The following is a 22613-nucleotide window of genomic DNA, read 5'->3' on the forward strand; positions in this document are numbered from 1 at the left end:
CAGTTGCTTAAAATTGGCCATGTGGTATTTTTACACCAAAGCAAATGCTATAATTGAGGCTTGATTTGTTGATTGTCTAGATTCAAGAAAGTGATGGAGAAAATATTATCAATGCTGGGCCTCCCTGATGGCACAGGCAGTTGAGCGCCGCACTGTGAAGCTGTCTGCAGCCTCTGCAGTGCGGGTTCGATCCTAGCTGGCCGGCAAGAATCCCACATGGCGTGGCAGACCTCTCCTGTCGCCTGTCGTGCCCGCTGCACCCCTCAGGAGTGTATTTTGTCAGTCTTCCTGTTCTGTTCCCCGCTCTGTCTCTGGTGAATCCTCTCACCCTCCCGCGCATCTGGCCTGTACCCCGGTTCTTGTATAAATAAATAAAATCTTTGGAAAAAAAAAAGAAAATGTTATCAATGCAGATTAAAGTTAAAACTGTGTCATGTCTGGAGCTACTATATTGAGAATAGCAGAAAAAAAATTAGGGAAATATCCTTCCATTATTCAAAAATGATTGTTTGATGCAGTAAAGAAATTCCTTCATGATTGATGAACCAGTGAAATTCTGCATCTTCATTGTTTCAGCTTCATTTTAATCATTAATATAAAAAAAATCAACCAATGTTCATGTCAGCAATACATCCTTTCACTAATTGCAAAAACAGGTTGGCTATGACAAAGATCAATGAAAGTATTCTGTGAGAATCAATTGTTAAATGGAATTTACTATTATGTATTTTACTATGATTTGTAACTTGTGTCCTATGCATCCTTTATCAGGAACATTTATAATTTAACTGCATTAATTTCCAGAAAGTTAGTTTAAGTAGCATACCACTACTTCTAGCTCAGTGACCTCAATTATTTAACCTGCAAACCTCAATTTAGTTAGGCATAAAACAAAGAAGAATAAACATACCTATCTCACAAGATTTTGAGAAATGAATGCATCATGTTCCCAAACTACTGTTTCTAAGGTAGAGACTCAACAAAAATGTCAGCTCTCACCTCCTCACCCACCTCTCCTGGAGGACAGAACATTGACTTAAATCCTCCCTGTGCACATGCACCCCCATCTTCCCAGAGCAGGTCCTGGAGGCTGTGTGGTCTCTTAATAGCCAGGTGAAAACTCACCACTAGGTGGCGGAAGCGAGATGCCTTTGCTGGCTTTAGTTCTTCAGACAGAATAATTGATTAAGAATACCAATTAAAAGACACAGATTATCTGATTGGATTAGGAAACAGACTACTGTAATACATTTTACCCTTACCAGGCTGAAGAGAAATGTACTTAAACCAGTTACTTCTCGATAATTCTAGTCTGGTGATTAACGTTGGCACCAGGAACAAAAATGTTAACCTCTGGTCCTCATTTTGGACAGGTATAAAACGATAAAAGGTTTGTTGTTGGCAGAACCGGTTTCCCTTTGGCAAACACAATACCTTGTCCTCCTAGGCACACAGAGTCTTGAGACCACTGCTTGCTGCTCAGTTCTGCTTTCCACACTTAGGGCCCACTGTCTAATGAAGAGTCAGAGAAGTCCCCTTCCCACCACCCTCCATCTTCCTGCCACATCTCCCATAATCAGCACAGATTGTTAATGTGCTCCCTACTTCTCACAGGTAACAAGCAATGTAAACTCTTCTGGAAACTGATGACTTAAGGAGATGATTCCTCTGGCCTCTTTTAGCAGAGCTGGGGATTTTCCAGAACTCTCTAGCTCACCTGTCTGGTCTCAGGTCTTCTGGGAGAGACCAGTTACTTTTTGTTTTGATGGCACCTCCCTGGAGTCTCAGTGAAGCTTGAAAACATTCACCTGCCACCTGTTGGTGAGGATGCCCACCCCCAAGCAGCCCCTCATCGTAGGACCACAGGCTCCCAACCATTTAGATGCTCCAAACAGTCTGGAAGCACTCAACTTTCCCCCTCTTAAAGGCAACTTACTGATCATCAACATTTGAGAATGAGGACAATGAGAATAAGCTTGATTAGTCTTCTGTCTGCATGGAATTCAGGGAATAGACTTTGAATAAACCTAGCTCACTTAATTTAGTTCCACAATCTCTGTCCCCACATCTCCATTAATGATGTTGATGAATAGTTTTATACACACGTGGGATGGTTCTGGTCATATTAATGAACCTTTTTGAAGCTGTCCTAAGGTGGATCAATATTGAACATAAAAGGCTAAAATATCACTTTCTTCTTAAGTGCAGACACTACTCCTGATCTGAAGCACAACAAATGCTCCCTTGTTTTGCTGAACGGAACTAAACACCATGGTGGTGTAAATTTCTGGGTGTCTATGTGGTGGTCTTTGAATATTACTGCAATAACCAGCATTTCTGGCTGCTGAGGAATGAATAACATTCTCCAGGAAAACTCTGAAAGAATAATGGCTTAGAAAGAAGGACAAGGCCCACAAGACAGCTTTTTTTTCTTCAGAGTTTATTTTGAATGTTCATTTTTGGATAACCAAGCAGCTCTTTAAGGAGAATGCACAGAAGAGTGATTCTGGCACTTCTGGATAGTACATAAGATTTTTTTAATAGTCACATTCAGCCCACTCGCTCACTCCATACTCCATGTCTGGTGAGCAAGATTAGCCCATAGGATTCCAGAGTTAATACGTAACCATATATACAAACAGCCAATAAAACCATAATGGTGGCCGGTGGCCAAAGGGATGGAGTAGGGAGGGGTATCTCTAAAGTGTCCTCTAGTCTATCTTAGCTAAACAGAATCCACATCACACATGAGAACTAGAGAGTACACTGCGTTGAAATGAGAATTCTGAGCACAAATGGGCACTTGGCAGCATGCAGTCTAACAAAAAGGGTATCGTTTAATAACTTTATAAAATCCAGGCAGTTCAATAAAAGGAGTTAAGAAAAACAAAACAAAAAAGTGAGGGACTGTCTGTTGTCACTGTAAAAAAGGCACTTGGAGTTAATGGGACCAGGATCGAAGGACTCTTAGCTGATGGAAATTTCAGTATGATTTCATTAAAAGGCTTGGCTGTTAAGAGATGACACTGAGGAGTTCCTGAAAGGAGACACTGAAATAAACCACCGAGAAACAGAACAGATTAAAACAAAGGAATGAAATCTTTACAGCCGAATTGTGTTTTTTAAAAAAAGCAAACTGGAAACGAAACCTAACCAAAGCAAAAATCTAAGCAAATTCAGATCATGAAGCAGCGATGCATAGCTTTCCTTTGAGATAATGCATACCTTGAGACACTAAGTGCCAAGCTCATTTCTCAATGATAACTTCATAGTAGCATTATCATGATACAACTGATTCAAGCAATGCAAAAAGAGTTTCATCTGCTCCCAGCATCTGAGGGAGAACTGAGGTTATTAGAACCTAGCAACATCACGTGCGGCTTTTCAGTGTCCTTGGACGGATGTGTCCAGTGCGTGGAACAACATTCAGAGACTACGTTCAGCCACCTTCCGGGAGGCGAGGCCTCCATGAACATCATCCTCTATTCTGAGTAGTAACTAGCATGTATAGCGCACAGTACTGCAAAGCCCACTTCCCACGCTGGCGCTGTTCGGCTTCCTTCACAAGCAGCCAAGAGCTTCTGTAAGAAAGAATTTTTGGCAATTTTGGACTCCACCGTTGGGTGGCTCTGGAATAGCTCATTTGATGTTAAATGCCATCAGGGGTCTCTCCTCCCGCTTCTGCCAGGGGCTCTTCTTGTCTTCTCCTTGGTCGTCATCATCATCATCATCTTCATCTTCCTCCTGAGCAGGTCTTCTCTGTTCGGGACTGGCCAGCGGCTCCGGGGGGATGTCTGCAGTTCGTTTTGTCGTCTCCTCCTGCAGGCTGGGCAGCTGGCTGCCGCTCCTCCGGCTAGAGCCATCCAGCAAACACCGCAGGGCACTGTCCTCGGGGGTACAGACGGTGGTGCCGCACTCACTGCCACTTTGGTCCATGTCGTCCAGATAGACGAGCTGCGTGTAGGCCGTGCTGTCCGCAGCCCGGAGCTCTTTCTGGGGATGCTCCTGGACAGGCGGGTGGTTCTGTGAAAGAGACAAGGGGTCCCCTCTTCCCTTCCGGGCAGATTTTGGTTCATTCATATCCACACCAGAGTCCAAACTGGCATCGTTACTTCCATTCCTTCCAGCTCTTTGGAGATCAATGTACGAATGTCTAACATGCGCATTGGACCTGCCATCCAGGGAGACAAACCATGCCCGGGGGTGTGGCAGTGGCTTCCCACCCCCTAGTTCCATCAGAGCCTTTTCCGTCAGGAGCTGGACCTCGCTGTTCATCTGAGCCAGGGCAGCATCGTTCAGGGACGCTGGGATGGACAGCGACTCTGACATGGATGCATTCTGTGGGCTCCACTCCCTAGAGCCGGCGTCCTGCAAGTGCTGCTGGGAGATTGCCTGGCAAGATAAGGGCTGCGCTTGGATCTGGGAGGAGGGGTGTGGGAAGATCCCTGCATGAGGGCTGGAGAGCTCAGCCTGTAGTCTCTCTATTTCAAGCTGCTGGTCAGCTGGGACCACCAGGGGCTGGCCCACATAGGAATGGTCCCCTGGGAGTTTCATATAATGAGCGGGGATGACCAAGGCAGGTAATACTTTTCTGTAAACGCTGTCATTGACCTGATCAACAGAACTGCAGCAGATCAGCTGGCCGGGCCGTGGAAAAGATGTAGGTCTTTCTAGGTGGTCTACTGACCGAGACATCATACATTCGGCCGGCCTGCGATCCAGGAGCTGCTCCTTTTCAGGAGAGGAGGGTGCGGGGTACAGGTGTTCCTGAATGGTGAGCTTACTTCCTGTGGAAATATGGTGGATGGAGGCCTGACTGTCTCTGTCTTGCTTGTCAAATAAAGACTGTGAGAGCATGGCATTGTAACTCCTCCTGTAGTCACTGCTGCCAGGGGACTCGTAGCCTTCTCTCTCCAGAGACTTTCTGGACTTTAAGGGAAAAATCTCCACAGACTTGTGGTAGTCTTTTCCCAGTGTGCCACTTGGTGTCAAGTTATCGAAGGAGATTTGGCTTTTGTCCTCTTCCTTATGGGAGAGCAGTTCCTCCCGAGAGCTGAATTCTTGTGAGGTACTGTAGGACAGCTTGAGCATGGGGGTGTGCATGTCCACTTCTCCGCTGGACGAGACCATCTCTAAGTGGACTCCGCTCATCAGCTCCTTTGTGCCTGAGGCATCGGGGCGGCCGTGGCTGGTGACAGAAAGCGGGCCAGGGAATTCTGACTCCCGACGAGAGAACAGCAAGTTTATGTGGGACATGGAAGTCGACTGATCTCTCTTGGAACTCTCCAGGGCTGCGGGAAGTTGCAGTTTTCTGTGGTGCTGACGAGGTTTCAAGCACTTCCGTCTGCAATCAAAGATAGAATCCAAACCCAAAGATTAAAGAGTCATAGTCAAGTTTCAAGTGAAGTCTTAATTCTCAATTTCCACAGGAAGCAACAAGACAAACCACTAAATTGGCAGCCAAAAGCCTTCTCATCCCACACCCCCATCCTTACTTTAATTCACAGCAGCACAATCCAGAGATTTCCCCCTTGGCCATTTATATAAGAGCATCCAAGTATTCATTTAAAGCTGTTACCCACAGCCTATGAGAAACATTTTCACAAACTGAACAGATGAGGTATCAAAATGAGACTATTTCTGCTTTGTCCTTGAGAACATCATCTCTGAATTAGTCTTCTGGAATATTCTGAATGAATCACATCACAACTATCAAACTTTTAAAAAATAACTCTCCTAAGCAAGGTTAGACACAGCATGCCTCACTGGTCCTGCTTGTTTGTTTGTAACTTAGGTGACAAATGTTTAGTTCTCAGATAGGTTTTCATGAGTAAAAAAGGACCTCATTCGAAAAAAAAAAAAAAAAACCCTCAATATCAATACTTGCACAAGAAATTCCAAATTAAAAAAGATATTGCCAAAATGGTAAAACTTTACCTGCAATAATACAAAAGGAGACACAGCAAAACCAAAAGTATGAAAGCCATTCCTCCTAAAATGGCCAAAAGAAACACCGTGTGATACGTGGTAATGTCCTGTGTGACAACGGGACCTAGAAGGTCAGAAAAGGGCATTTTAGATTTGTGAGAACCTTTAAATAAAAAGAAGGATAGATAGTCAACAAGAACATAAAGTCTTTTCCTTCTTCTTCCTGGCTGGGAGGGTGGAGAAGGACCCAGATGGAAACCCCCTTCAGATGATGCGCTTGCGGCAGCACCAGAATCTCACTCAGAGTAAAGGGATTAACACGTCCATTACTGCAGCAGCTGTGGCTGGGAGCACGCTGAATACACAAATACTAAATGCAATGTCAAGAGTCCCTCCTTGGCTAAGAAGAGAGCTGCATCTGGTAGCATGTTCAGCATTTTAAGTACTTGATCTTTTAATAAAAGAAAATGGATGCATGAAAATATAATGAATGGGACTCTTACATTCAGAGATGGCTTGAATAACTGGGGATTTTATACTGCAGGGAGGAAAAAAAATCCACAAGATTTTATTCTCACTTCCCTGGGCAGTCAATTACTGTGTGGAGAGCCCTTCACCTAAATGAATCAGTTTAAATTTAAGTATAAAATAAATTTACTATGACTTTTTAAAAATCCCCAGCTTATTATGGGGGTGTTAAACATTTTTAAAATGCCTTCCACTTTTACAAGTAACATCTTCCTCTCTAATTACCTTTTCAAAATGGTTACCTTTATGTGTTTTTCAGAATTTAAAGACAAATGCTTATCAGAGAAAAGCATATTTTCCTTTGAATTTACACTGCAAATAATCCTAAGAGGTAGTCTAACTTAGACTCTTTATATTCCATGTAGCTAGGACAGACCCTAATGTAATTGATGAGAGATTGAAAAGAACAATGAAATCCTCTCCAAATGATAAGATTTGGACATTTCTTGGTGTCTGGGTATCCTGGCAATGCACCAATAGTTGGAAAGGGATGTGGCTTCACGTTCTGTTAGAGTAGCATGGCTATGACCACTAAACACCCATTTACTTAATGATTTTTTTAATATTCCACAGGATAGATTTCTTTGAAAATCTTGAGGCAGACAAATCTTAATTTGAGAACTAGATAACCTCAGGAGAATTATTAGTTTTTGAAAATAGTGACAATATTTATGGTTTGAAAGCTCATTCTCTCCTAAATATAATTCAGTTCAATGGGGGCAGAAGGGTGGAGCTGATGTTTACAACAGTAGGAAAAAAACCTGCAAACTAGATATTGCCTAAATTGTTCAGAGAAACAAGTATATACGCAAAGACAACCCCCAAAGACATAGGCAGTGCCTTGGCAGGAATTACCAAGAAATCTGGGCATACATAAAAATCATTCCAAAAAACTGCAGTTCAGTCCTTTGAGTACTTAATTGTTATTATTGTAACTTCTGTCAATTAAAATCTTTAAAACATAAAATCACTCAACTGAAATTCAAAGCCATACTTCACTTCCTTCTTAACCAGGGAATTAAAGAAAAAACCCTAAGGATTTTCTTGTTGGGTTTAGGTTCATGAAGGTACAAAGCATCATTGTACTTTGTTTAATGAAAGTAAAAGCTCCGAGGTTACCAACATACATGTGTTTCTACAGAAAACACCATCGGGGGCTGAGCTATATGTGTTTTTAATAGTTTTTGTCTCTTCTTTCACAGCAGGGAGGCTACATTGGACTTACTACCCCCAGCACTGCTCTCTCCCCTCTTTATAAAAGCATCTATTAATCTGTCACATGATGGGAAAACTGACAGCCATGGCTGCTTGGAATATATCTAAAATAAAAGTTAACTTTAATGCAGGGGCTTTGCGGCCTCAGCATTGGTACTTAAGGAATTTCTTCTCCTTCGTTAGTTCCTTCCTTCCTCTTACTCATAGTGCTGATAGTTCAGATTTAGAGACTGGGCATTTTTGTACCTGGTTCATGCCTGTATGGCTATAAGAACAATATCACAAAGGGAAACATGTACCCTTAAAACATGGATGTAAAGTACCAATTTTCTCTGTATGGGACTATAAAGTAAATGGGACATATTTTTCAACATCCATCTAAAGGATGGTCTCCATCAAATTATTTACTTTGGGAGTCTAAGTCTTCATTCCAGAGATGATTCCATTTCTGAAATATTTTGAACTCCCATTTCGGAACTGTCTTTGTGGGTAATTTACCAGAGACACCTTTTAATCACTGCACACTGTTAGTGTGCGGCCATCTCAACCAGTGACTTTGTTCACTAGACTGGGAAATGCGTGACTTTTAGATGTGTCTGTGAAAAATCAAAGGGGCCCTCTGAGCATATAGATTTGCCACTAGTGAAGAGTTTCACTGATGAAGATAGTCCAAGTGATTCAGATTCTAAAGGCATTTTAAGCACAGAAGCCATCCCTATAAATAATTTTCCCAAGATGACTATTTGAAAAATAATTCTTGACTACTCATTGGGATAAATTAGGGCATGTAGGCTAAAAAAAAATTAGTTAAACTTCAAAAATGTGAGTTAATTCACAGATTCTATAATGGAGATGAATATTCTTTCAGACACAAAGCAAATGGCCTGTGCTTTCAAATTTTGACTTTTAAGCCAATTCAAGCTTTTCATCCCAAGAAGTAGCCAATGGTGACTTTCTATTAGTCCCTCTGTTGAGTGTGTTTTCCTGCATGTTCTCTTACACCAAGCCACAGCTGTTTTAGGAATTAGGGAGGAGGTCAAAAGAGCCTCTTTGGGTTTTAGATTAAGAATTCCCCATGGCAGCTGTCTGAGTAAAACAGAGGCATGAGACAAAACTATTTTTTATGCATTATTCTTATCCTAGATAGAAGAGTCCCAACCAGAACTCCCCCACTTCCTTGAAATACCTAAGTTTCATCATTTGATTTTTCCACTGAAAAAGATGGATCCATTGTTTGCAGCAAGATATAATCCTCCTGCTGAAGTAATTTTTAAAAGCATTACATAGTGTGACCCCTCCAAGAAATTATTCCTCATCACTGTAACCGCTGGCTTCATGTTACCTGGGTTCGGAGGTGACATGGCTGCCACCCAGTACCCCAACTGAGGGGCAATGTACGTCCACGTCAGCTGGCTGCCCTCCTGGTGCACAAGGCCCAGACCACTCTTCAGCCACGTTCCTGTGAGGTGAAGAACAAAACTTCAGCTACATGCATGCTGAACTCCTACTTAAGGCTTAACCACATTGTGGTGTAAGTCACCTTAGCTGTCATATTAATAACCCAAGAGATAGCCAAGATAGTTCAAATGACATCTAGGGACCACATACAGCTTTCGGTAGATTCCTTTCTGTACAAATTGAGCAACTTTTGTTTTTCTTTGCCTTCCTGATTAAATTCCCTTCAGCCACTTTAGCAAACATCCTTGTTTCCACTCAGAAGCCTTTGGAGCTGAGAAACAGAGTAAAGGGAGCATGATACCTTTAGATGGATGGAGGTGGGAGAAGGTAGGGGGAGTTCCAGCACTGCATATTTATCCTTAAGCAAAGAAGTGAATTTCCTATTCTGGCTACATCAGAATTACTTACAGAATTAATTACTGTGTTGTTTTTTTCAATTGAGCTAAGGTTGGTTTACAGCACTGTATATGATTCTGAGATACTGGGCACCCTCTACACTTTGCCCCCCTCAGGTAACCCCTTCCCTCAGCCAATTCTACAGTCAGATTTCTAGGTTTTGTTTTGGTTTAGTTTTGTCTATTTCTTTTGTGTTGTTTTTCTATATTCCACATATGAGTGAAATCATCTGGTATTTAACTTTCTTACTTAGGCATTTTAAAAAAATATATAGATTGGTCCCATCTTTGCATATTTTAAGCCAGTAAGCCAGGCTTAGGTGAATATTTGAAAAAGCTTCCAGTTGGTTCTGATGCTTAGAAAAGCTGAGTTAGTTAAGTTCTGCATTCCACCTTTCAGTTATTACTTTAACTAGTACTTAATCATAGTAAATGTATTTTACATACATTTCTATAACTCTCACAAAAACCCTACAAGTAGACTCACTTCCCTTTTTGGATGAGGACACACAAGATCGGTGGGTGACGTAACTTTTCTGAGATCTCCCAATGGTAGCGAGAAGAGTAGGTGCAGACTTAGTTGTGTCTTCAAGGCCGCTGCAACTTCCCCACCTACTGTGCCACATCTCCTGTCAACCTTCCAGCAATTGATGACCTTTTCCCTTAATAAGGCTTCTAGGAGAGGCCCAATGATGTTTGTTAACCTGCCCATGGGTGTTCACTGTCTCCAGTCTCCCCTGCAGCTGGCAATAGAAGGCAAGGGAGAGCACTAGCTATGCCTCCAGATGCATGCGAATGCCCACCCAAACCACCAGCAAGCAGAACTGGGTCACTTATATAGGGCTTCTGCTCTGCCTTCATGCCCACATAGTTCCTCTGATCTGTCAGCTCCTACAAACATCTGCCACCTGTAGAACCCAGTCCACTGGAGGCCTACACATGTCATCTGTGCACCAAATATTCTACCCAATGGTCTCCAAATCCTCGCCTTTCCTGTGCACACACATCACTGAGATGGCAAGAGATGGCAATCGTGGATTATTTTTCCCTTAAAGAAAGAAACAATACTTGGGGCTGCTTCAGGTCTATCAGTTGCCATAGCAACATTCAAATGGAATGGGTGGGAAGGTGCTGGTGGTGAGGACTCCTTTTTGCACACCTCCTCCCCTGCTCAGAGTAAAACAAAGGAGGATGGAAAATCAGAGCGCTTTGCATAGTCTGACCTTCTCATGCAACAGGCTGAATTACTGCTGTGAGGGTTTCAAATCTGTGAGGTGAGAATACAAGCAGAAGGCGCACTTGAGAAAAGGACTCTGAAAGCAAGGATGCCCTCTGCAGCTCATTTGCTGAAGAACACCAACTGAGACATCAGCAGCTCCAGCATCACTAGCTTGTCCAGGGCTACAGAGAACATGAAAACAGGGCATCTGACAAGTGAAGCTAAAGGGTTTCTCTGTTGCCAAGAGAGTTTCCCTGAAGGTAAAGAGCAGACTGTTAGCAAAAGATTCCAGTTTCCCCCTGGGGGATCCCATGCTGTTTAGTTTAGGATTTACATACCATGCCCACACACCTCCCACAATAGCAGCACTGACAGCCTCTCCTATCAGCCAGGAAGTGGCCTGCATTCTTTGGTTTGCAGTTTTCCCCAGATTAGATTAGTGAGTCACCACTCTTCAGTTGGAGCAGATACCAGGTTAGGCTAAAGAGGACCCAGCAGGAAAGAACTGGAAGCACCATGTCCCAATCCCTACCATAATTCAAAACTAAACTACTTCAATTTAATGCTAAATTGCCTTTGTTTTCTACAGTGCGAACATGTGAATATGAAACAGACTTTTAAAATATTTGCCAACTGCAGTGAGGACAGTCAAGTAGGTGGACACCCATCACCACCACCACCACCAGCACCACCAAGCTAATAAGTCCTCCCTAAGTCCCCAAGTCAAGACTGGAGGCCCACAATTGGGCGGGGTGGGGGGCCATACTGGTGGGGGCCAGAAGAGCCACCAGCTGCAAACAACACACTATTTAGGGAGCACAGAGGGCTGAGCTGGTTTCAGGATGAGTTGAGCTCTGATGACCAAGCAAGACTGTCAGTGGGGGATGAGAAGGCAGCTGAGAGACGAGAGCAGCATCCACAATGGCATGGAACGCATAGGGGCATGCGGGATGCAGATACACAAGGATGGGCTAGAGACTCAAGGTGGAGGGGCTGGGAGGGAGAGCAGCAGTTTGCGGTTGGAAAGGAGTCTGCCTGGGAAGGGATTCTCGCATCTTCTGCCCCTGGACCCACTCATGCAAGCAGGATGACAGGGTCAAAGCTTTCCTCACCATCTGCCCTTTACCATCACCGCCTCACCCCATCTCAGTTCTTCCAGGTGAGTCCCTAGAATATTCAGTTAGCCAAGTCTGTGCCACCAACCACTGCTCCAACCTCACAGTTGTACTGGACTTGTCGAAATTTGACCTGTCTTTCAAGATTCAAGTCATGTTTTTCTGGAATCCCCCCAGTAAGCAAGGATCTTCCATGTGGCAGCTGTTCTAAGGCCTCACCTTGTCTGAGTTGCTAACCTCTTGTCCTATGTCTCAGGACAGTTGGTAGGTTCCTTTTATCTTCTCAGCATCCAGAAATATCCTCAAGATTAGGAACTCAGTAGTACATGAGAAGAAGGGAAAGTCAGATGTGCAAAAGCCCTAAAATACAGGTGTACCTCATTTATGGTGCTGCACTTTATTATGCTTTGAAGACACTGGTTTTTGTTTTGGAAGGTTTGTGGCAACCTCACATGGGGCATCTATCAGAGCCATTTTTCTAACAGCATGGGCTCAATTTGCTTTTCAGTTTTAGCAATAAAGTATTATTTCATGAAGGTATGCACATAGTTTTTTAAGACATAATGCTATTGCACACTTAGCAGACGACAGGACAGTGTAAACACCACTTTTATGTGTAGTGGGAAACCAGAACATTTGTGTGACTCACTTTATAGCAGTACTTGTTTAATTGCAGGGGTCTGGAAGTGACTACACAGTATCTCCAAGGTGTGCCTTCCGTGAGAAGCTGGGTGCAGTGGGCAGGAAAGATATGGAGGAAGTGCAGTCTAGAGTCACACTAAAGCAAGCAAAGTCATCTGGGGGAGAGGCATTTATTTTGGCCTAAGTTTTCTACAAATGTACATGTATTCAGTGAATAAAGGGTGACACTGGCCAGGGTTTCAACAATCTTGCTGTTTTTGGCAAAAACATTTCCGAGCTTTCTGTGCTTTGTGGGAGGAAAGAAGCTACAGGGGATATGAGAATTGATGACTTGTGTACTGGAGACATACGCTTCTCATTACTGACTCAGGATGCCACAGGGTGAGAATGCAGCCCCCTCCTGAGAGGCTGTCACACCCTGGAAGATTCCTGCACTCACGGCTGGCGCACCAGTGCTGGCGGCATCACTGGTGATAACAGACGGAAGGCAGGAAAAACTGACTTGGTCCAGTCTCAGCTGTTGTGACACTGCACCTGTAATGGGGTGTGAAGAGCACTGACCCTTCCCTTCCATTTCTGTGGGGGCTTTAAGCAGCTCTCAGACATAATGGGGGGCAGGGGCAACGCTAGGTGATTTCTTCTGGTAGACACAGGAAAGTTCCAACTGCAAGGCCTTTTGCCTGTTCTGTGATCCGTGCAACTTCTTCCTGGCTGGGGTCAGCCTCTGCATCCTCCCGGGTCAGTACAATGGCCTGACAGGCCTTTCTGTGAAGGCTGTCTCCTCTGTGGTCCAGACACACAGGCTGGCACAGCTGCTCCCTCAGAACCACTTGGTTCCTGTGCTTCTCTTCCTCCAACCCGCTCCTTCCAGCCTCTTCCCATCACTTCCTCTGCAAGGATGGTTACTGACTCTCAGGCTCCTCTTCACAAGCAGTCAAGACAGCTGTTGGGGCATGTAGCATCCAGGCAGGTCACCTGGTGAAGGTGTGCAGGTGCACTACCCACTGGCCCAGCCAGGTTGCCACCCAACTTCAAGCTCAGCTCCTGCACAAGGAGGGCAGCTGGCTGTTAAGTGGGTCTTTGGGGAGCAGGCTGGTGGCCACGTGTACCTCTGTGCTCTCACCAAGGCCTGGCAGCGTCTACTAGTGGGACTCCGTGTATGCAAAGGTTATATAGAGAGTCCTGCCCTGCCCCCGCATCCCCCCAGCCCCATCAAGGAAATAAATTCTCCATTACTAAAATTTCTAGATCACTGGGTTTTAAATAGGTTTGAATGCAATTGCACCTTCTCTTTAATGGAATCTGAAGCAGAAATTAATATATAAAAAAGAGAAAAGATAAGCTTCTCTGCAAGAAGGTGAAGAGAATCTCCCCTCCCCATGGTAACCTCCAGGATATCTCCTCAATGTGGTGTGGAAGCTATTGTTCTATATAACTTGGGTCTTATTTGTGAAAATTGAAAAGACAGATTTATTAAAATTCTAAGTAAGTATCATTTACTCCTGCTTCCTAAGTCAAATATAATTTTGATTTTTCAGGTAACTCAGGGTTAAGATGAAGATCAAATACAATGGTGGGTTCAAAATATTCATGCCTTGGGCTCTGAGTGACAACACAGTTAGCTCTTACACTAAATACCCCAACCAGCCCCTTGTGTCCTTCTTCCCTCAGAGATTGTCAGTGTTTCTGTTATTATCACTGCTTTCTAACCACCAAAGGCCCACTCCTCACTCAGCACTGCCTGCAGGACTGTGTCTGGAATGCCCACAGCGGGGTGAGGGACGGGGGATAAAATCAGATATCAAATGGTGGTATTCTGCATACAGCATTTTTTTCCCCCAACGCTACACCCTTAGATCAGTTTTTGTTGGAATTTTTATTCTCTAGAGTTAAACCTTCTACATTGGATTTAGATATATTTTTAAGATAAATACTTTGTTGAAAAATTGTCCTAATCTTTTGAAAATGAGTTAGTTATGCATTCAGCTGGCAAGATTCATTGTGTAAAAAAGCACCAAGAGTTCTTAACTTGGAAGCTGCATTTAACTACAATGGTTATTACACATAATCACTGGCAGGCAGAAAAAAAGATATGCCTTATGTTTGCCTGTAAGATCTGATGGGGGTCTCTTAGCAATCGCTGAGGGTGCTGCTTTCTTGCTTGGTTACCAAGCAATAATGAAATCAGCTTCTATTTGCAAAATAGAAAGAAAAGTGAGTTCAGAAATGTAACAATGGTTATCAAAAGGGAAAAGAACTCTAAAATCAGAAAAAGAAACCGAAAGACAACATCTAATTGGAATACAGCCTCTAGGCTGCTGACTTATCTTGCTTTTCCTGTGTGGCACATTTGTTCTGCCTAGAAAGCCCTTATATTAGCGACCACATTACCTCCCAGCATTTATATTATGAGCACTCTTTTGATTTTGAAAAGGAAACTATAAGGTAAGCCCACAATTATGGTTACAAACTGAAGTTGGCATTGTACAAGGATGCAAGTCACTGCTCTTACATTGAGATTTGTTACCACATCAGACCTCAGAACAGGGGCAGATACAAGTCCAGCACTAGATAGATTTGTGTTGTCTAGCACTGGAGGTGGGGGACAGGCATGGGTGGAAATTAACTTAAAACCCCTGAGAAGCTGAATTTGGGGCAATGAAAATGTTCAGAAACTGATTTATGGTGTTAGTTATTCCATTTGGTGAAGTTACTAAAAGTCATTATATACTTGAAAAATGAAAATAAAAATAAAGGGCCAACTGACCCATGCACAAATTTCCTGGCATTAAGATAGTCCTGGATGTGAACTCCAGCTTCACCACTTCCTAGCTGTGTGAACCAAGGACATGCTGAGGGAGGCGCAGCAGAAAAACGGAAGATCATTCACGGTGTCAGGGAGGCCTCTTTTTTGTCATGTAAACAATAAATGGCCTTATTGGTTCAGCATTTGTTTTGTGTTCTACTTTACTCTTCTAATTCAGATATAATTCTTATGACAGAGGTTGGAGTGAGTTCCACTAGGTCTGTAAGGTCTGAATCACGAAGAAATTCCCCAGTCACTCAGAATACCCTTCTCAAAAAAGTTTCTACCAATCAAAAGGTGATTATTCACACTGAAGTTGTGGGGGACTGTTTATGGTGAGAGATGAGACACATCTATATGCATGAGCTAGTTAGAATTCAGGGCAATAGGAACCTACTGCTGTCTTGCCTCTCCATGTTGGCTACAGCCAGCAACCACCTCCTTGCTTGTGCTGTGGGGATGTGCTGAAGAATGAACACAGTGTGGGCACTGGTTCCTTTGAGGAACAGTCTCTTTAAGAGATATGCACTTCTCAGAGCCATTAAGAGCTTGTTATTGCTATTGGTAGTTTTAGTTATGGGGTCTTTCCAGATTCCTGAGTATGTTGACTTTCTCTATAAACCAGCTGACTTGCTTTTCAGGGTATTCATCTGCATTATCATAAGCTATAAACTCCACTATATTTTTCTACTAGTTGTACCTATTGAACAAGCAAAGTCTAGGTCTATTCTACTGCATGCTTTAACTAAACTGGGATAGGATCACTCATTAAAAGCAGAATATGAATCCATCTGCCCTAAGTCACATTCATTGTGTATAGCTGAAACATGGAAATTTTTACTTTCCTGATATTGCACAGTAGCCTTCTTTCCAAATTAAAATCTGTGCCTTTGAATAGCTATGTTTCCTTCTGTGGCATTATTTTTCCATGAAATCTGTGACGGTAAACATTCTTCGTTAATTATATAGCAAAATATTTTCCTGGTGGCCAATTATTTAACCATTCTTGTTGAAAGCCACCAAACTGAAGAGCAAAAGTTATGTGCAGATAGTTGGATTCTTATAGCTTTGGGTAAATAAATTTCAGGACTGGTTTCAACAAGAATAAAATTAAAGGCAATTCACTATTACCAACAACCTTCTGTTTGCAGCATAAAGTCACAGATATGTTGAGTTGTAAGGAATTAATCTATATTCAGCAACGATGTGTTCCCTGGATATTTTTAGGGTAATTTTTGAGAAACAGATTCTTAAAAATAAATTTAATCTAAGTGACTGATTTTTTTCTCCCTTTAAGTTTTAGCTGAGCTATCACAAGATTTAAGAAAGAACAGTAATGAGAAAACATAAAGATTCTGGCAGAGTTATGGAAAACATCTATCTTAAATAGGTAGTGAGAAGTATTAGGATATACAATAGCATTAATAAAATTTAATGACAGAATTCTGACTTTATAATAATCGGTATATATAAATTTCCAGAGCATAAGCTAATTAGGCCAATATGGAGAGCAATTTGATTATAACCCACTAAATCCAATATCCACTTTGCAATTACACGTCAGAAGAGGTTGGATGGGAGAAGCACAATTGGGGGAGGCTTAGCCTCTAATCCCCCCACATTAGAAAACTCAGTCAAATGAAGGACATTGTAACAGAGAACTTGACAAACATCTGGACAGATGTGATAAGATGCTCTAAGCCAGTAATGTTAAAGAGCTGGTTAAAATGGACATCTTGTTAGAATGCAGATTCCGATTCAGTGGGTCTAGAGTAAAACAGGAGATTCCTCCATTCTATCAAGCTCCCCGACACTTTTAAGTAGCAAAGTTCTAAATTATTTTGCACTTTTGTGGGTGTGATGATGCTTTTAGAAAATGCTGATGTCATATAGTGCATCAAAGGGCAACTAGTGCTTGAAGAAACTTCTGAAATATTTATAATAGGTTTAAGAAATATCTTAGTCACTTGTTCTACTGGCTAGGGGTTGGCAAACTCAAATGTCTACAGATACTCTTGTGCACTTGCTTAAAGGGGCAGTGCTGCTTCATGAACTGGTTGCTAGAGGTTAGCCAAATCAGTTCCAACTTAGGACCTCTGCCTTGATTTGTTTTCTACCTGGAATGTTCTGTTCTTCCCCCCGACCCCCCACCCCAAACAGTCCATTGTTAGTCTCTCAGGTCAAATGTCATTTCTCTGAAGGCTCTGAGCAGCCAATCATTCACCCTTGACATCACTCTGCTTCACTGTCTTGCAGACCTTATGTTATCTGAAGTAAACAGGTTCATTGTCTGTCTCCTTCATTTAGAACAAAACACTCATAATTCTAGGACCGTTCCTTGACTGTCATTGTTTTATCCCAAGAGTCTACAATAGAGTGATATCTGGCATAAAGAAGATGTTCAATAAATTATTTGATGAAATGAATGATTTGATTTTTTAAGAGACACCCAGAACAGAATTCCATGTGAAATCTTTCAGTTTCTGATTTGGCAGCAAATTAAAACAACACAAACAAACAAATGCCCCCCAAACAATTGTATGGGCCAAACCAAACACATCTGGGAATGGGTTGCTGTTGTGCATTCCCAGATTTAGCCCATTATTCTATTAAGCTACATTAAGTCTTGGCATAGAAGCAGGAATGCACAAAAATCAAATATACTAGAAGAGGAAGAGGATTTTTGAAGTCTGAAGGAAATCACGTTTTGCATCTCCCCTTCGCTAGGCTGGGCATGGACACTGAGCACTTACTTGTCCTGGGCTTCGGCTGCTTTCTGGTTAAGAAAGATTGGGCCTCCCTGGTGGCGCAGCGGTTGAGCACTGAGTTGCGAAGCTGCCTGCAGCCTCTGCAGTGCTGGTTCGATTCCCAGCTGCTCCCCAGCCACCGGAAGAGGGTCCCGCATGGTGCGCAGACCTCTCCTGTCACCCGCTGCTCCCCTCAGCAGTGTATTTTGTCAGTCTGCCTGTTCTGCTCTCCGCTCTGTCTCTGGTGAATTCTTTCACCCTCCCGCACTTCTGACTGTACCCAGTGCTTGTATAAACAAATAAATAAATCTTAAAAAAAAAAGGATATTAAAAAAAAAAAAAAGATAGATGATGGCTCCCACCTCCGGGATTGTTTTGAGAACAGTGAGGAAAAGAGCTGACTTACAGTTGCACCTCTTTATTAATGAATAAGCTCGGTCTAAAATAAGCAGAAAAAAAAATCTTTTTCGAAATGGTCTGATTTCCCTTTCCCTTCCATTTTGGTACCCTTCATTCTGCACCTTTGAAACAGCTGAGCTGCCACATACAACCACCTCTATGTGTCGTATTCAAAGCAAGCAAGGGTGTTTGTGGCGGAACCTCCAATGAAGTGCCTTGGAAACTGAAGACCTCTGGTGCAAGGTCCTACACTGACTTCAGTGCAAGTCAGTCTGGGCAGGAGTGGTTTTTTCCCTTTTATATCTGGAGCAATCAGGCTGCAGCTAAAAGGACCAACAAGGTTCAAGCTCTCCAGATATCACTCAACCTTGAGTTAATTATTCTGATTCAAAATGGAACGTGAGCTGATTGGTGCAAAGTGGCCCAATTAGATGCTTAGGCTTGAAAAAAACAAAAAAGGTCCACTCAGTCTTGCAGGGTGGGGAACCCTGAAGAGGATATAAGACAGAACAAGAGCCAGTTTGAGTTAGTCAGCAGCCAGCCTCTGAAGACAGTAGGATTCACTGGACCACCTTTAAAGAAAGATTCAGCACACAACCTCTGGGGGATTCATCAGATCGCCACAGATCTTTGCAGAGACCTGGCTGCTGTACCTGCCTCCCTCTCTGACATTGCCTGCAAGAAGCAGGCCAGTGTCTCATAGCCCCGTTAGCTGTTGGTGTATGCCAATAGCTCACAAAAAGCTGTCCACAGCCTCTGGTTCTCTGGCACCACCTCCTGGTGCTGTTGAGTCTGCAACTGTCTGGTCTGGTATTTGACCCAGTCTTTAGACTGTGGCTGTGGGCTGCTGCAGTGTCACCTTTTCTTCCACAAGTGACTTTTGTATGGGGCTTTTGGACACTGGGCATTATTTGGGGTCCTTTGTAACTGTTTCCTTTTCCCCAATCTCCTGTTTGTTAAATAAACCCTGTTGTTGGATCCTCAGCCTGACCGATCCTGCAATTGTGTGTGCAAGTGACAGTGAACAGTCTCCAACCTTGGGCACTATCCTTTAACACTGTCCTTGGCATTGCTTTTGAACTGTTGTAGTACTGTTTTAGGTACTGTTTTGGGTACTGCTTTAATTTCTGCACAGGTTGGATTTGTCTGGTGCGTTTTCTGCGTGTGCACACACACATATGTGCATTAAATAATTTTATTATTTATTTATTTATTTTTTTAATTTAAATTTTATTTTTATATTCCCCATACAATTACAACCCCCTTATTTTTACCCCAATCCCTCCTTTCCCCGCCCCTTACCCCCCATAGAGTGTCTCTTGTTCATAGTTGTTTGTCGATTTTGATATTTTCTTTCTTATAGTTATTCTTTTTCCTGGTCCCTTATTTAAGTTTTCTAGATTCCTGCTATGAGTGAGACCATCCGGTATTTTTCTTTTTCTTTCTGGCTTATTTCGCTGAGCATGATCCCTTCCAGCACCATCCATGTTGCTGCAAACTGCATGTGTTTATCTTTTTTGATTGTTGAGTAATATTCCATGGTGTATATGTATCACATCTTCTTGATCCAGTCATCTATTTTTGGGCATTTGGGTTGCTTCCAAAGCTTAGCTATTGTAAATAGTGCTGCTATAAACATAGGGGTGCAGGTGCTCTTTGGAATTGATGTTTCTGTGCATTCAAATAATTTTAAAGGGGTGATTCTTCAGAACAAGAGGCAAAAATAACCAAGTTTTTTTTTATATTTCATTTTTGAGACTAGAAACATTAGGTTTAGACAAGTTAGTAATTTGCCTCTATACAAGCCTACCCTTAATATTTGCGGAACTCAAGGCCAGAGATTCCAAATGGTAGTCATATATACTGTATCTAAGTATTTTTTTAAATTTTTTTTAAGATTTTTAAAAAATTTATATAAGAACTAGGGTACAGGCCAGAGGTGCGGGAAGGTGAGAGGATTCACCAGAGACAGAGTGGGGAGCAGAACAGGCAGACAACCGAAAACACTGCTGAGGGTAGCAGCAGGCGAGGCAGGAGAGGTCTGCCGTGCCATGTGGTTATCTCCCTGGCCGGCCGGGAATCGAACCCTCGCTGCAAAGGCTGTGGACAGCTTCACAGTGCTGTGCTCAACCTGCTGTGCCACCAAGGAGGCCCCCACTATATCTAAATATTTAAAACTGTAAAGCAGGTAACCACATTGTGAAATAAATGTGTCCTACCCTCCCACCAGAACTTTATAATAATCTAAAGGCTACGGTGGACTGCAGAATTCTTAGTTTCCTCAGAAAATATGCTGAAAAAATAAGCTGGTTTTTAACTTACGTGCTTTCTCAACTCATGCCCCCAAGCCCCTCCTGCCTTGTGCACATGGATGTGGACCTTCAACCCTCATGTCTAAGCTCAAGCCCCTGCCATTAGCCACACCTCTGTCCTGAGCTGTGCACATGGCATGTGCAGACAATAGGAGCACCTCTCTTCGAGAGGAGATATGGGAGAGAGGGCCTGAAAGCCAATTTAGGCCTGTTTGGTCAGGGAATTCTAGGATCTTGTGTACCAAAGGGGTATTCTAGAAGGGGAGTTCAATTTCCAGGTGGCCACAACTCTTTGGGTCAGAGGATTCCTTATTCCAGAAGGAAAGGGCTAGAGTGAGGTCCTTTAAAATGTGGGACTAAGAGGAGGGGTCCCTCTTGCACTGTCCAAGGGGGAAAGCAATGAAGAGGTAAAACTATTCCAAAAGGTAAGATAACCTATCTACAAGGCTTACTCGGTAATGTATATTTTTCCAAGATTACAAATCAACTGTTGATGAAGCTTTACCTAAAGTAGATGCCATAGCATAATTATCATACCAAAGATTTCCAAACCTGATTAATGCACAAAATCACTTAAAATGTATTGATGTAAATGTAAATTTACATCATATAAACTGCATTGATCTAATTTAGAAAATTAAAAAATATTAAATGTCTTAATATATAAAAGAATATAAAAGAATGTGCAGCTCATATAATAATAAAGACCAAAACAAATTTATAAAAGAAATAGAAAGACTATAAAATCTCAAAATAAAATTTAAATGAAAAACATCAATTTGAGGTTGTTCTTGATAGGTTAATGAAAGGGAACTTGTCACTTGCAACACAAATCTGACATAGAAGGTTAGGGTGAGGCTCTTTGGAGGTTGGCTTATGAATTGATTCCCTACAATCTTTTCTACCTAAATTTAGCATGAAATTTTCCATTTTGTACATACTCTGATTTCCCTTTTCTTTAATATGGAAGGTTGTACCTTTTATGTATGATATCTTCTGCTGGTTAGTTGTCTTTAGTCCTGTTCTATCAAATAGTCATTCATCAATGTAAATCCAGGCAATTAAAAGAACCTAATTATTTTAAATTCTGTACTGAGTTTGAATGAGAGTATTTTTCATGTTAACTTTTAAAAGATTATTATCAAAACTAAAATCCCGGATTTAAAAATCCTTTTGCACAAAACTCCCAGATTTCAAGAAGCTTTTTGGATCTGTAGCTCCAGTTTGAGGAACATGGACTCTTACGTGAAAAAGTCTGCACATCTGGGATCATTGTCAATCCCAAGCCCTAGATTTCAGTGTCCTCACCTGTGAACTAAAGACAATGGCACAGGCTCCTGCAAAGACCAAGAGTGATGACTCGAAGAGCAAAGATGCATTCAAGCTCAGATGTCAGGGAGTCACCAAGCTTGCTCCCCGGTCAAATACGTGCTCTGCACACCACTCAAATGAGGACATCACCAATTCATAACTTAAAGCCACTTAAAGCCACAATGACATTCCAAATATGGAGCAATGGGTAGAGGATAGTTATCAAGTAATTAGACTGGATGCCTGGAGCATACCAGCGACGTGACAACCTGGGTTATTTTAAAGACCGTAGGACTTCAATGTAACTTCTCTATATATCATTGCTTCTCCAAAAATGCACCAATTAAATATAGGCAATGATGAATAAAATAATAATACCTGCCATTTATAGGGCTTTTTACTAAGTGCCCACACTGTTTTAAATGCTTTGTATTCACAATTCTATGAGGTAAAAGTGATGATGATGATTATGATTCTTCCCATTTTATAGATGAGAAAACTAAGGCCTTACTTAGGAGGTTAAAGGACTTGCTCAAGA

General features: G+C 42.3%; 1 protein-coding gene across 1 annotated transcript in view; it reads right to left on the reverse strand.

Moving 5' to 3' along the window:
• Nucleotides 1-2407: 2407 nt before the first annotated feature.
• The window catches only part of FAM171A1 (family with sequence similarity 171 member A1), a 114715-nt gene continuing 94509 nt past the window's right edge, over nucleotides 2408-22613 (reverse strand). Inside the window, exons 6-8 of the mRNA XM_037510661.2 lie at nucleotides 9014-9130; nucleotides 5938-6052; nucleotides 2408-5344 (exon numbers count right to left, since the gene is read on the reverse strand). Coding sequence (XP_037366558.1) covers nucleotides 3640-5344; nucleotides 5938-6052; nucleotides 9014-9130 — 1937 coding nt within the window. The 3' untranslated portion in view covers nucleotides 2408-3639. The remainder of the gene's footprint in view (nucleotides 5345-5937; nucleotides 6053-9013; nucleotides 9131-22613) is intronic.

The sequence above is a fragment of the Talpa occidentalis genome, unplaced genomic scaffold (genome assembly GCF_014898055.3).
Source record: "Talpa occidentalis isolate TD23 unplaced genomic scaffold, MPIMG_talOcc4v2.1 talOcc4.14, whole genome shotgun sequence".
NCBI lineage: Eukaryota > Metazoa > Chordata > Mammalia > Eulipotyphla > Talpidae > Talpa > Talpa occidentalis.